Source organism: Pongo pygmaeus, chromosome 10, assembly GCF_028885625.2.
Source record: "Pongo pygmaeus isolate AG05252 chromosome 10, NHGRI_mPonPyg2-v2.0_pri, whole genome shotgun sequence".
Taxonomy (NCBI): Eukaryota; Metazoa; Chordata; class Mammalia; order Primates; family Hominidae; genus Pongo; species Pongo pygmaeus.
Window position 1 is genome coordinate 12,543,186 of NC_072383.2, and position 14,273 is coordinate 12,557,458.

The 14,273-nt window shown below is 37.9% G+C and overlaps 1 protein-coding gene across 1 annotated transcript in view; it reads right to left on the minus strand.

The window, feature by feature from the left end:
• The window catches only part of LRP6 (LDL receptor related protein 6), a 152,104-nt gene that overhangs the window by 24,656 nt on the left and 113,175 nt on the right, over positions 1-14,273 (minus strand). Inside the window, exons 13-15 of the mRNA XM_054443733.2 lie at positions 10,255-10,457; positions 8,365-8,576; positions 6,726-6,916 (exon numbers count right to left, since the gene is read on the minus strand). Of these exons, the coding sequence (XP_054299708.1) occupies positions 6,726-6,916; positions 8,365-8,576; positions 10,255-10,457 (606 nt within the window). The remainder of the gene's footprint in view (positions 1-6,725; positions 6,917-8,364; positions 8,577-10,254; positions 10,458-14,273) is intronic.

The following is a 14,273-nucleotide window of genomic DNA, read 5'->3' on the forward strand; positions in this document are numbered from 1 at the left end:
GTTTCACTCTTTCACCCAGGCTAGAGTGCAGTGGCTCAATCTCGCCTCACTGCAACCTTCGCCCTCTGGTTTCAAGTGATTCTCCTACCTCAGCCTCCTGAGTAGCTGGGATCACATGCACCCGTCACCACGCCTGGCTAATTTTTGTATTTTTAGTAGATATGGGGCTTCACCATGGTGGCCAGGCTGGTCTTGAACTCCTGACCTCATGATCTGCCCACCTCAGCCTCCAAAAGTGCTGGGATTACAGGCGTGAGCCACTGCACCTGGCCAATTAAAAAAAAATCTTAAAACAAAACATTAGCGTATCAAATCCAGCAATAAATAAAAAGAATGTACCATGCTAAATTTTATTTATTCCAGCAAACTGAGAAAAGAAGGTAAATTCCTTAATTTGACAAAGGTTATCTACAGAAAAACCTTAGCAAAGAATACTTAATCACAAAGTATTGAATGCTTCCCCCAAGATCAAGGGGAAAAGGACTAGAAAGGAAGAAGAAGGGGAAGGAGAAGGGGAAAGGAAGGGAATGATGAGAAAGGGGAAGAGGAAAGAGCTGGGGGAGGGAGAGTGGAGAGAAAGAAAAAAGGAAAGAAGGGAGGAATCAAACAAAGGCATAGTATCAAATTCTAGGACATTGAGGGGAAAGAACATGTTAAAAGCTTCTGGAGGAAAAAGGAAAAGGATAGCATATAAAGACTGAAATCACAGTCACATCAAACTTCCCAATGACACAAGATGCTCAAAGACAATGGAGTTCTATTTCCGAAATTCTGAGAGAAAACAGCTATAAAACATGAAAGCATATTATCAACCAAGTGTGAGGAGGAAAAAAAATTCAAACAAGATCAAGAATTTTAACTTTTTATGATGAGCCCCTTTCAAGAAGCTGCTAGAAAATGGTTTCTATTAAGAAAACCAGAAGAAGTGGAGTCCAGGAAATAGCAGGTTCAGCATCTGTACACTCCCAGGACAATGGAGAAATGAAGTTAGCCTAGAAATCAAGCAAATCCAGACTGGAGCAAGATGATGAAGCAACCCAGAGATGTGATTTTAATTATGAAGAAAAATAGATGGATTGCTTGATGCATATCCATTTATTGAAACAGTATTTACATTACACAAGAATTAACTGCAGGGAGGAAAAAAGTTTTAGAAAGAAATGTACCTAATAGTAATATGTTCATATCCATAAATAATAAGTAATTAAGTCTAGACTTAAAAAAATTATGGCACTAGTCACAGGTGGGTCCTTTCTATCTGCAAACTTGTGCCTCGAATTCTGGAAAGTTCATAACTATGCTGGGGAGGATGGAAAGAAAATTCACATGTGTATTCTGGGGACATATGGTTTAAGATAACAAAATCTTTATCTTCCAAAGGAAGTCAATGTTTAACGTCTAAAAGTGAAAAATCAAGAAATAGCATTTTTAAGCAAGTTTATTTTAAAATAAGTGAAAATAGTTGTGAATGCTTCTAAGCATGGGAACTGAGAGCAGCAGAGTAGAGCAGTAGGCTTGTTTTTTGTTACAAGCTAGGTAGAACAGTTTGATATCCATAATATTTACAAGTATTACTTTAATGAAAATTAAAATTAATTTTAAACAATAAAAAAGAATGATTTTTAGAGATTAGCTGGTGGTAATGAAAGGATGGTCTGAGGTAGACAACTGGGTAAAAAGGAAGTCAATAGCGTCACTGCAGGCCCCCAGATATGGTAAGGACCTGATCTACTTTGATGCTGGTGAAAAATAAGTAAGCTACTGGAACGAACAAGGAAAAGATGTGCTTATTTATTCAACAAACTAAGCATGCACTGGATGCAATTCGCTATAAAAGGCTATGAGGGTGGCTACAAATACGAAATAGAAAAAGGTCCCAGGATAAAAGCATAATTATCTGTCAATATATAAGAAAAAAAATCAACTTGACAGTAACCTTTTTCAGAGAATAGAAAAAGAAGAAACATTTCTTTTTATGTGGCCAACAAAGCCTTGATGGCAAAACACCAACAAATACCTGACAAGAAAAGAAAATTATAAGGTAATCCTTCTCATGAGTGTAGATTAAAAAAAAATCTTAAAACATTAGCAAATCAAATCCAGCAATAAAAAAAAGAATAATGTATCATGCTAGATTTTATTTATCCCAGTAAACTGGGGAAAGTAAGTAAATTCCTTAATTTGACAAAGGTTACCTACAGAAAAACCTTAGCAAAGAATACTTAATCACAAAAGTACTGAATGCTTCTCCATGACCTAAAAAAAAACAACAAAAAAAAGGATTCTATTATCATCCTATTCAACACTGTACTGGGGGGCCCCAGCCAGTACAAGGAAAGAAAAAAACACAACTCTCATTATTTGAAGAAACATGATTCTGTAACATAAAAAATCCTAAAGATAAGTATACTTAGCATGGTCCTGTGGTACAAGCTAATATGCTAGAAGGAGAAAAAAAGAAATTGTATTTCCATATTCCAGGCACAATTAGAAAATAAAACATTAAGTTTAGAATAGTCTTTACCACTAGCATTTAAAAGCACCAAATTAGAAGGAATAACAACTCTAATGAAAGATATGCAAGACCTCTATGCTGAAAATTATAAAACATTAAGAGAAATTAAAGATCTAAATAAACGGGGAGATTTACCATGTTCATGGTTTAGAAGATTAATATTATAAAGATAATAATTCTCTCTAAACTATCAATTTAATGCAAACCCAATGAACATCTTAGTATGTGTTTTTTTTTTGGAAGGGGAAACTCACAAGCTGATTCTACAATGTACATGGAAATTGCAGGAGTGAACAATAGCCAAGGTAATCCTGAAAAAATACTAAAGACACAGATGAATCTATTGCAGTTATAATAATTGACAGTATAAGTAAAGGCAAAGTGACTAAGGGAACATCAGACTCTAGAAACAAACACACACAAATACAGTCACCTCATTTATGACCAAGGTGATACTACAGAGTAGTAGGGAAAGGATAGTCTTTCCAGTAAATGATGCTGAATCAAACAGTAATGTGGAAAAAAAAATGCATTTTAACCCCTGCCTCACACTACACACCAAAATCAATTCCAGATGGATTACAGATCTCAACAAGAAAAGTTAAACGAAGAAATTTTAGGGAAAAAACTAAAGTATCTTTTTGTACCTTTGCAGAAGACAAACATTTCTTTCTTTTTTCTTATTTCTATACATTTATGTAGTATAAGTTTTTTTTACATGGATATATACTACGTATCTATGATGTGTACAAGTGTGAAGTGTGAGCTTTTAGTGTAAAACCATAGTGTACATTGTATGCATTAAGTAATTTCTCATCCCTCAACTCCCATGAAGATTTCTTAAACAACATAAAAGATGTTAACCATAAAAAGAAAATTAACAAACTGTACTACATTAAAATTAAGACCTTTCTTTTCATCTAAAGATACTACTGGGAAAATAAAAAAGGTAAATCACAAACTGGGAGATTTATGCAGTATGTATCTTGACAAAGGATTCATATCTAGAATGTATAAAGAATTCCTATACATCAATAAACTTTCAAGTTACCAGTTTTGGGTTATTTTTTGAGACAGGGTCTCGGCTTTCTTGCCCAGGCTGGAGTGCAGTGGTGCAATCATGATCATGGCTCATGGCGGCAGTGGGACAAAATTAATTGTAATGAATGAAACATTTTCACGAAGAGCTTTATCACAGACCTGCCTGCCAGGCATGGTGGCTCACGCCTGTAATCCCAGAACTTCGGGAGGCCAAGGCAGGGGGATCACTTGAGCCCAGGAGTTTGAGACTAGCCTCAGCAACACAGCAAGACCCCCATCTCTACAAAAATAAAATTAGCCGGGTGTGGTGGTGTGTGCCTGTAGTCCTAGCTACTCAGGAAGCTGAGGCAGGAGGATTGTTTGAGCTAGGGAGTTTGAGGCTGCAGCAAGCTATGATCACACCACTGTACTCCAGCCTGGGTGACAGGGCAAAATCCTTTCTCAAACAAAAATAAAAACAAAAGATAGTTTAAAGTATTGACAAAAGTAACTAATGTAAAATTAGAGGTGATATCCATGGAATACTATGCAACCATAAAAAAGGATAAGTTCATGTCCTTTGCAGAGACATGGATGAAGCTGGAAACCATCTCTCAGCAAACTATCACAAGGACAGAAAACCAAACACACATGTTCTCACTCACAGGTGGGAACTGAACAATGAGATCACTTGGACACAGGGCGGGGAACATCACACACTGGGGCCTGTCGTGGGGGTGGGGGGCTAGGGGAGGGATAGCATTAGGAGAAATACCTAATGTAAATTACTAGTTAATGGGTGCCGCAAACCAACAGGGCACATGTATACCTATGTATCAAACCTGCACATTGTGCACATGTACCCTAAAACTTATAATTAAAAAAAAACTGCAATTACTTTTGCACCAACCTAATACATTCAGATTGCAACAGAAGGTGAATTTTGGAAAAAAAAAATTATTCAAAAGACATAAATGCATTAGGTACCCAGAAAAAAAAAATTAGAGGTGACATAAGAGACAGAGGAGATCAGATGAGGGAAAGAATATACTATACATGCATAAGTGTATAAGTGTATAACTATACACTTATGTAACTATACATGCATAAGTGTGTGCCTGTCTGAAATCAGAGAATACATAATGGAAGGGAGGCATTTGAACCTGAAGACATTAAAAAAATGTGAAAAAAAGATTAAAATAATTATAAATGTATTCAAACATACAAAAATGTACATGAGGAGTTAAGTAGTCTCAACATTTTAGTATGCTAATGCTCCAGACTTGAGATATATTTGCTTATTTCTTGAGGAAAATACTGACATGTATGCCTGTTTCTTTCTTTTCCCCTCTCCTCTCTCCCCTCCCTCCCTCTTCTCTCTTTCTCTCTCTCTTTCTCTTTGTTGAAGAACCTGAGATCTGAAGATCTGAGATCTGAGATCCCACATTTCTTTTTTTTTTTTTTTTTTTTTAAGACAGAGTCTCGTTCTCGTTCCATAACCCAGGCTGGAGTGCAGTGGCGCAGTCTTGACTCGCTGCAACCACCGCCTCCTGTGTTCAAGCGATTCTCCTGCCTTAGCCTCCCGACTAGCTGAGATTACAGGCACCCACCACCATGCTTGGCTATTTTCTGTATTTTTAGTATTTTGCCATGTTGGCCAGGCTGGTCTCAAACTCCTGACCTCAGGTAATCCACCCTCTTCAGCCTCTCAAAGTGCTGAGATTACAGGCATGAGCCACCACGCCTGGCCTGAGTTCCCACATTTCTTAACGGTATATATACATACACTGTGTATATACAGTGTATATACTATACGGTTTTAAATTTTAAACAAAACTAGATCTTAAGAATTTTTCTGAAATTTAATTTTTAAAAATCATTCATGTCAGTGCACACAGATCTACCTTATTCTTTTGAATGACTGTAATATTCCATACACTGATATAATAGAATGTATTTCTCCAGGAAGGACTATCACAAATACTGCTCAGCAAATACCCTTATACACTTACAACGGTATTTCTCTAAGACAGCTATCTACAAAGGAAATCACCAGATCAAAGGGAATGTATATTTTAAATTTTGATTATTACTGGCAAATTGTCCTCTAAAAAGGCTCTATCAATTTCCACTTCCACCAAAGCACATGAGGGCATGTCATTTTCTACCATACTGGCCAATGCTAGGCAATAATCAACGTTAACATATTTTTGCCATGCTGACAGACACAGATAGTATATTTTAATTTCATTTACCTGATCACTAGGGAGGCCAACACAGACTATATGGACATCAGAAATTGGGGACAGAGGAGGTAATTATAATTACAGACATAAGATTGCAGAGAAATGTGAAAGTAAAAGTGTATCTTAAGACGGACAAATAATTTAATTTGGTTAAAATACCAGAAAGGTAAACGCCACAATGAGGTTGTGAAAGCTGAATACTAACTTATACCAACTTAAGAGTATAACTAGATTTTTTTCCTACAGGTTATAAAACTACCCTGAAGATTTTTTAAGTAAAGCAGGGACATTAAAACCATGCTTCAGAAAATTTAGGAGCCATGTGTAAACTTTCATGGAGAAAAATTAGCAGGGAGATCAACCAGAGGCTAGGATTTGGCCACAGATGACAAGAACATAAACTAGAGCAGAAGAGTTAGGAAAGGATGCATTAGAAATATATTATTTACGCCAGGCACGGTGGCTTACACCCGTAATCCCAGCACTTTGGGAGGCCGAGGCGGGCGGATCACGAGGTCAGGAGATCGAGACCATCCTGGCTAACACAGTGAAACCCTGGCTCTACTAAAAATACAAAAAATTAGCTGGGTGCCGTGGCGGGTGCCTGTAATCCCAGATACTCGGGAGGCTGAGGCAGGAGAATGGTGTGAACCCGGGAACTGCATTCCAGCCTGGGCGATAAAGCAAGACTCCGTTTCAAAAAACACATATATATATTATTTACGGAACCAAGATCAAGAAAACCGGGAGGTAGTTACATAACAGAGGAGTAATCATGCTGATGGCTGAAGAAAAAGCTCTTCACCAACCAACTTGATGCTGACTACATTTAATGAATAAAACTGCCAAGAAATGTGCCAAAAACAATACGATGCAAGAAAAACACAATAGATGAATCATCTTAAAAACTCAAATTAAAATAAGGAAACATATTTCTTGGGTACCTGAGAGATCACTGCTTTCAATTCGCCGGAGATCTGAATCAGCCCAAAAGAGCTTGCCCAGCCTGCTATCAAGGGCTAAAGCAATTGGTTTACTTAAGCCACTGAAAAAGAGGACCTCCCGTTCTGTCCCATCCAAAGCAGCCCGTTCAATTTTAGGAGACCTTTCCTGAAGATTGGTAAAATACATATACCTAGAGGGAAAGGAGGAAAAAATAAGTTACTGGAGTAAGAAACCACATAAAATGAGAATATTCTTATTAAGACAAATGGAGGTAAAATATTTTTAAGTATTGTTTTTAAATGTTTTAAAATACGTATTTTTTGACCAGGCACAGTGGCTCATGCCTGTAATCTCAGCATTTTGGGAGACCGAGGCAGGGGTATTGCTTAAGCTTATGAGTTAGAGACCAGCTTGGGCAACACGGCAAAACCCCATTTCTACAAAAAATACCCCAAAAATTAGCCAGGCATGGTGGCGTGTGCCTGTAGTCTCAGCTACTTGGAAGGCTGAGATGGGTGGATCACTTGAGCCCAGGAGGCAGAGGTTGCAGTGAGCTGAGATTGTGTCACTGCACTCTAGCCTGGGTGATCGAGCCAAACCTTGTATCCAAATATATATATATATATATCCTCTTTTATATAAATATATATGTATATATATAAATCCTCTTTTATATAAACATGTATATATAAAAATCTTTTTATATAAATATATATGTATATATATAAATCCTCTTTTATATAAACATATATGTATATATAAAAATCCTTTTATATAAATATATACATATATTTATATATTTACATTTTTAAAAGGTCATGGGATACTTTTACTACTTTTAATAGTAGCAACAAAGGTACACAGAAGTTATTAGGGAGCTTTCATAGATTAACAGAATAGTGTTAGACATAGGCACACATATGTTTTCAGAATAATACAATAAATTAAAGATCAGTGACTAGAGAGACCTGAACACAAAATTTTAAATTCTTTCTAATTAATCTATTTAATAACTAAAAAGAAGTTACATATAAATCACTTCTTATATTTAACTTCTAGATTTCATCCTTTTCCTCTCTTTTGAAGTAAGCTACTCTACTTGCTGAATACCTTATCATTGACTCAGATACAACTGAGTATTGAGTATTTATTAAATGCAAAGCTCTTTATTAAATGAAAGAAAGCATACTAGTTCTCATCATAAAGAAAACTGATGTCTAGTGGTAAATACAAGACTAAAAAACAATTAAATGTAAGGTAAATTGGAAAAGACTAAGTATAACTTAGAGAGGCACAGACACAGAGTACTGAGTATTCAGGAGGCGGCAAAAATCACATCTGGCTGGGATGAGGTAGATCAAGGAAAACTTCCTGGAGGACGTGGCAGTTGAAATGGTCCTGGAGGTGTGGTTAAGACTTAGAATTAAGGCAATAGTGGCCCAGGAAAGAAAGTCTGGGCAGTGAAATCAGAGAAAGTGTAAGACAACTGTTAAGATAATGCAGAGACAAACTGATAGAGAATATTGAATTGTTTGCTGGAGCACAGGACACTTAAAGGTAAATAAATAACAGGCTGAAAAAGAAGGGTGAGGAGAGTCTCAGAAGCCACAGTATCTCAACGCTACTTTAGTAACATACCCTTTCTCTGGGTTTACCACAATGGCTCGAGGTCTGTCCTGCTCGCCTTTTAGCACCACTCCAACTGATCTCCCATCTAATCTTGTCACATTAATGACATTGGTAGCCTCACAAGTCCAGTAGATGTAGCGGCTATAAATATCAATGCTGAGGTCATAGGGTTGTATTTCCAGGTTCTGACTCGGAACTGAGCTCACAACCACAGTAAAGCCCTAGGGAAAAAAGGAAATACAGAGAAAATTAAACTCCAGGGGCAGATAACCCTGAGGCAATCAGTCACAGTGCTTACACCTACATGGGCACACAGCTGAGAAGGCTCTTTCAAGTCTTAAGGAGTATTTCTTACTGATACCTTTTTTTTATGGGTAATGTGCTTCTTTGTTAATACACATCTCAAATGTTCCTTGGGTTATCCTGCTGCTGAAAAAAGAGCTGAGGTCAGATTACTTGCTCCAAGAACCTGATAATGCCTTGATTAAGAGATGGGAGTGAGAAGGTGGCAACTGTCTTCCCTAAACTGGAGACAACTGTGGCTAAAACCACACCCTAGAAATATCTCTAAAGCAGTGGATTGCAATTAGAGGCAATATTGCCCCGCCATGGGCATTTGGCAACGTATGAAGACATTTTTTACTGTCACAACTGTGGGAATGTAACTGGTAACTAGCAGGCAGAGACCAGGGATGCTGTTAAACATCCTACAATATTCAGAGCAGCCCCCAACCACAAACAATTAATCCAGCCCAAAATGACCACAGTGCTTGAGAAACCCTGCTCTAGAGATAACAGCAACTAGTAAAAGCTACAAATCAAATCATCTCCTTTTCTGATCCTCAAGTCTACACATGCAATTTTTTAAAAATAAAGTCAAGCAAAAAGAGAGGCTTTGTTCATTTGTGCCATCTGAACTGTATCTTACTGGTATCTCTGAGGTAACATACTCCTTAATTTCTATCTATTAGTTATCAGCCCATCAGTCCTGGCCTAGATGGTGGAAAGTGCATCTGGAACACACAGCTATTACTATACCCTAAACGATCTCTCAGCAGCCCTAAATATGTCACCTCCTTGCTCTTTAAGATGAGACATAGTGAAAAACGATACTCTAACTTCCCTAAATTTTAATACATTCAAGATACAACTTAATGATCACTGCTATGAGGACGACAACAAGTAATTATTTATAGTATTATAATCCCAGTCTGACAAGGCTTGGCCACAGAAAGCAAGCAAAGAAGTATCGATAGTGATGTGTAAATCCATAATTGGCATGTAAATGGGTAAGATTTATTGATAATATCCTCATTCCCATCCCATAGTCACCAAATAATTGTGACCAAAAAAACCCACTGGATTAGTAACATGTTAGATGTTTTTAACCCTACTGAGATTGTGTTATATGTTTCATATCCTCTGAACCTTTTAAATAATAGTTAATTAGTAATGTAACTGTTACATTTATTGAGTTCCTGTTACATAACACATAAGAGCTATGTGCTTTGCATTCTTTTCAGCTAAAAAAGTTCCTAAGAATCCTAAGTGAGGGATAGAGCTGGAATCAGAACCAAGGCCTATTTCAAGGCTTCTAATACTCCGTACAATAGAAATGTAAGGAAAAAGACTTCATAAAGAAACGTAGGGGGCAGTCACAAAGCCATTACCAATACAACAGCTTAAGTAAGCCTAACAATTTTCATCATATCATCATCAAACAATTGCTTACTCAAAATATCTTCAGAAGGAAAAAATAAGCTACTAGGTCCAGAATTTCAGTTTCATACACACATACACACACACTTTAAGCAGAGTCAAGACTTAAGTGAAACAGAATGGTTGGTGAGTCCAGTTATTAGTCAGGAGAAATGAATTTTGAACCAAGCTCTCAATTACCTGGCTGCCATCTTCTTGTGCCTTTCGGATCATGTTTTGTCGTGAGTCAATCCAATAGAGTTGCTTGTCCAGTGGGTCATAGTCAATGGCCCGGACATTCCGAAGGCTGTGGATGGGAAGGATGATGTCGGGGCTCTGTTGTTCATCAATCACCATGCGGTTGACGGCACTCTTTTGACTGAAGAGCAGGAAAGTGGTAGGAGCTTAAAAGGAAGAAAAGAGAAAATCTGAAATCTAGTTACCCTACATCCTCTATCATCCAATGATTTGATCAGCCTGTTGTATGTATTTCATACAAAACAGACATAGATGTTGAAGAGCTAAGGCTGAGGACAAAATTCTTTGGCATGCCCTCAAAAACTCTCTTCAGAGTAACACTAATCAGCTCTCTGGTTACCAAATCAGTTATGAATTTACCTAACGACATAGCCACCTACCCTGTTTTTCTCCATCTTGTCCACAGAGATACCACAGAAAACTTCATTTCCATCAGGTATTCGATATCTACCAAGTGAATAACCCTAACCTATTCTGTCTCGTGGGTGGCAGGAAGCCTGGGCTTATATAAATTAAAGCAGAAACTTCTAGACTGATTTTACACTTGACAGGGCAAGACCCATCTAAGGAAAAAAAAAAAAAGAAGGCTGATTTTAGTCTCAGCCTTCTCATTTGATCTTAAGTCACTGAGCCTCTCTAGGCCAAAGTTTACTCAGCAGTAAAATAAAAGTCATAGCCATCTTGTCCCTCTCACTGAGTTACTATGAGAATTTTACAACGTATATGAAAATACTTTAAAAACTGTAAGGCACTATATAAATGTAAATTTTTAATGTTTTTAATAACTTAAAAATTATTTATAAAAAATTAACAGAGATGGGGTCTCGCCATGTTGCCCAGGCTGGTCTCGAACTCCTGGGCTCAAGCAATCCTCCCACCTCGGCCTCCCAAACTGCTGGGAATACAGGCAGAGCCACTGTGCCCACCCATAAATTTAAAATAATTATTTATTACCAGTAGTAGCAGTAATAAACTTGGTATTAACAGGCACTGAACCTTAATGGATTGCAGATACTATTTTGTTGTGTATGTGAGGACGGCATGGAAAGACAGCAGGTAAAAATTACAAAAACTAGTAATAATAGATGCTTTATGATATGGTTTGGCTGTGTCCCCACCCAAATCTCAACTTGAATTGTACTCCCACAATTCCCATGTGTTGTGGGAGGGACCCAGGGGCGGGTAATTGAATCATGGGCGCTGGTCTTTCCCGTGCTGTTCTCATAATAGTGAATAAGTCTCACGAGATCTGAAGGGGTTTCCACTTTTGCTTCTTTCTCATTTGTCTCTTGCCACTGCCCCGCCAGGAAAGAAGTCCCTTTTGCCTCCCACCACAATTCTGAGGCCTCCCCAGCCACATGGAACTGTAAATTAAACCTCTTTTTGTTCCCAGTTTCCAAAATGTCTTTATCAACAGCGTGAAAATGAACTAATGCAGTGGTGCGATCTCGGCTCACTGCAGCCTCCACCTCCCAGGTTCAAGCAATTCTCCTGCCTCAGCCTCCCAAGTAGCTGGGATTACAGGTGCCCACCACCATGCCCAGCTAATTTTTTTATTTTTAGTAGAGACAGGGTTTCACCATGTTGGCCAGGCTGGTCTCGAACTCCTGACCTCGTGATCCACCCACCTCAGCCTCCCAAAGTGCTGGGATTACAGGTGTGAGTCACCATGCCTGGCCAAGAATGACTTCTGAGAGACTACCAACAACTTCAAAGTCTAATGCCATTTTTTAAATCTTCACTAAAATATTTGTATACATTTCATAATCATACTCTATTTTCTTAGTGCTTAGACATCACCTAAATACAGGAGAATTTTGTCCTTCTCAGGAATATAAAACATAAATAGCCAAGCCACGACTCCTTGCTTTATTTCCTCCTATTCCCCATTCTTCACAGCTCCATTATTTGTGGTCTCTCAGCTTATTTTACATTTCCACTCAAATGAATACTGGCTTAAATCCCAAAGGAATTCAGTACTCACAAAGAAACTTGGTATTTACAAAACTGCAATTCTGCTTTAAGTTCTTCATTAGTCAAAAACCCACACTCAGCTTGGAAGATTTAGAAATTTATCCCAATGATCCTACTACAAATCTCCATTTCTGGAGTCCATCATACTAATACATTGATTTAACAACTTTTAGCAATTTTTGTGGAGTCCATACTTCGAGTAGTAAAAACACATCACACAGAATAGCTAAAAAGTCTCCCACTATCATTTTTATTTTAAAAGAATTATATTTTGGCAGTACTACTTTCTTAGTAAAGCAAGAAAAAAAATTTTTAAGGTTCTAAATTGGCTGGGCACAGTGGCTCATGCCTGTAATACTAGCCCTTTGGGAGGCTGAGACAGTAGGATCACTTGAGGCTGGGAGTTCAAGACCAGCCTGAACCACCCAGCAAGACCCCCTTCTGTTTAAAAGACTTAGAACAAAGACCCCAGAGTTTTAGTTCCCACATTTTCTTGCCTGAGAAGCAATTAATCAAATATATATTTGGCTCCTAGGATATTTTGCTGGGTACTCTCTTTTCCAAGTAAAATTTTAACCTTCAATAAGATTCCACAATTAGTTGTGGATCTTGTTGTTCTAGAAATGTGGATTAAGAGAAGGCCACATGTGGCTCCAAATAAATGCCTGCTCCAAAAAGTCTACTCAAATATGTTAAAAATTACAAATTAACTGGTTATTTCTAAAAGGCAGCTAATATTTTGACCTATTTTCAAGTCAGTAAGTGCTTAAAATGACAAACAATATGCCATTTTAAAAGCCTAAATCCACCCTATCAAATTTATGTAAACTCTAACCACCTCTCCCACATTTCCTTCAGAATGGTGCTTTAACAACGACCTCATCTGGTTGTCTGAGTCTTGCATTCCCACAATGAAGACATCAGAGAAGCTGGAGGATGAGATGTACGTAGGAGGGAGCTTTTCAGTTCTCTTCTGAAGGCATATGTGTTCACTGGTAGCTTAGACAAAGGTGTTGTTCTTGTTTAAGAATAGAATAAACTATAAGGCCAAGCCCATCATGTATGACTGTACCATTCGTGCTCTGTGCCAGGGGCATTGAGTAGGAACTGAAATCCAGTCCACACTTCCTTAGCCACGCCATACACCTGTAGGGCTAAATCTGTTCACAGGAAACATCTTTTTCCAATTTGCACAAAGATGCCACAGAGGCCACTTCAGTACTGAATAAAGGATTACACAATGTGGCTTCCCATTTCCTCTCTGATCTAATTTCTTTATTCACTTCATTCCAGCAACACTAGCTTCCTAGGTGTTCCTCTAACATGTCGGACATGTTCCCCCAAGACCTTTTGCATTTACTATATTCCCTTTTGCTTGATAGGTCTTTTCCCAGATATCCGCAGAGCTCATTTCCTCACTTCCTTCAGTTCTTGACATAAATGTCATTTTTTCAGTAAGAACTTCCCTAATCACCCCAGTTAACACTGCAGTCCCTGCCACCATCACCCTTTCTTGCTCTTTATATTTCTTCATTATACTTATTGCCACCTAACCCCTGACATAATTTATTTAGTTTATTATCTGTTCCACTGAATTTCATTCACTGCTATATTTTCCAACGGCTGAAGTAATGCGCAGCATGTAATAGATGCTTGATAAATAAACACTCATTACAATAATACATGAAGAAACAAAGAAACAAGCAATAGAGCCTAGCGCAGTGGCATGTGCTCGTAGTTCCAGCAACTCGGGAGATTGAGGTGGGAGGACTGCTTCAGCCCAGGAGTTCAAGCCTAACCTGGGCAACACAGTAAGACCTGATCTCTTAAAAAGAGGGGAAAAAGCCAGAAAGAAGCACTGGGTGACAAGGAGAGCCTTGTAGCTATGATTTTGAAAGTAAGAGAATAAAATTTGAGACGAGGAAAGGAAAAGAAAAATTTATTTAGGACCTCCAATATATTACATATCATACTAAATGTTATTTAAT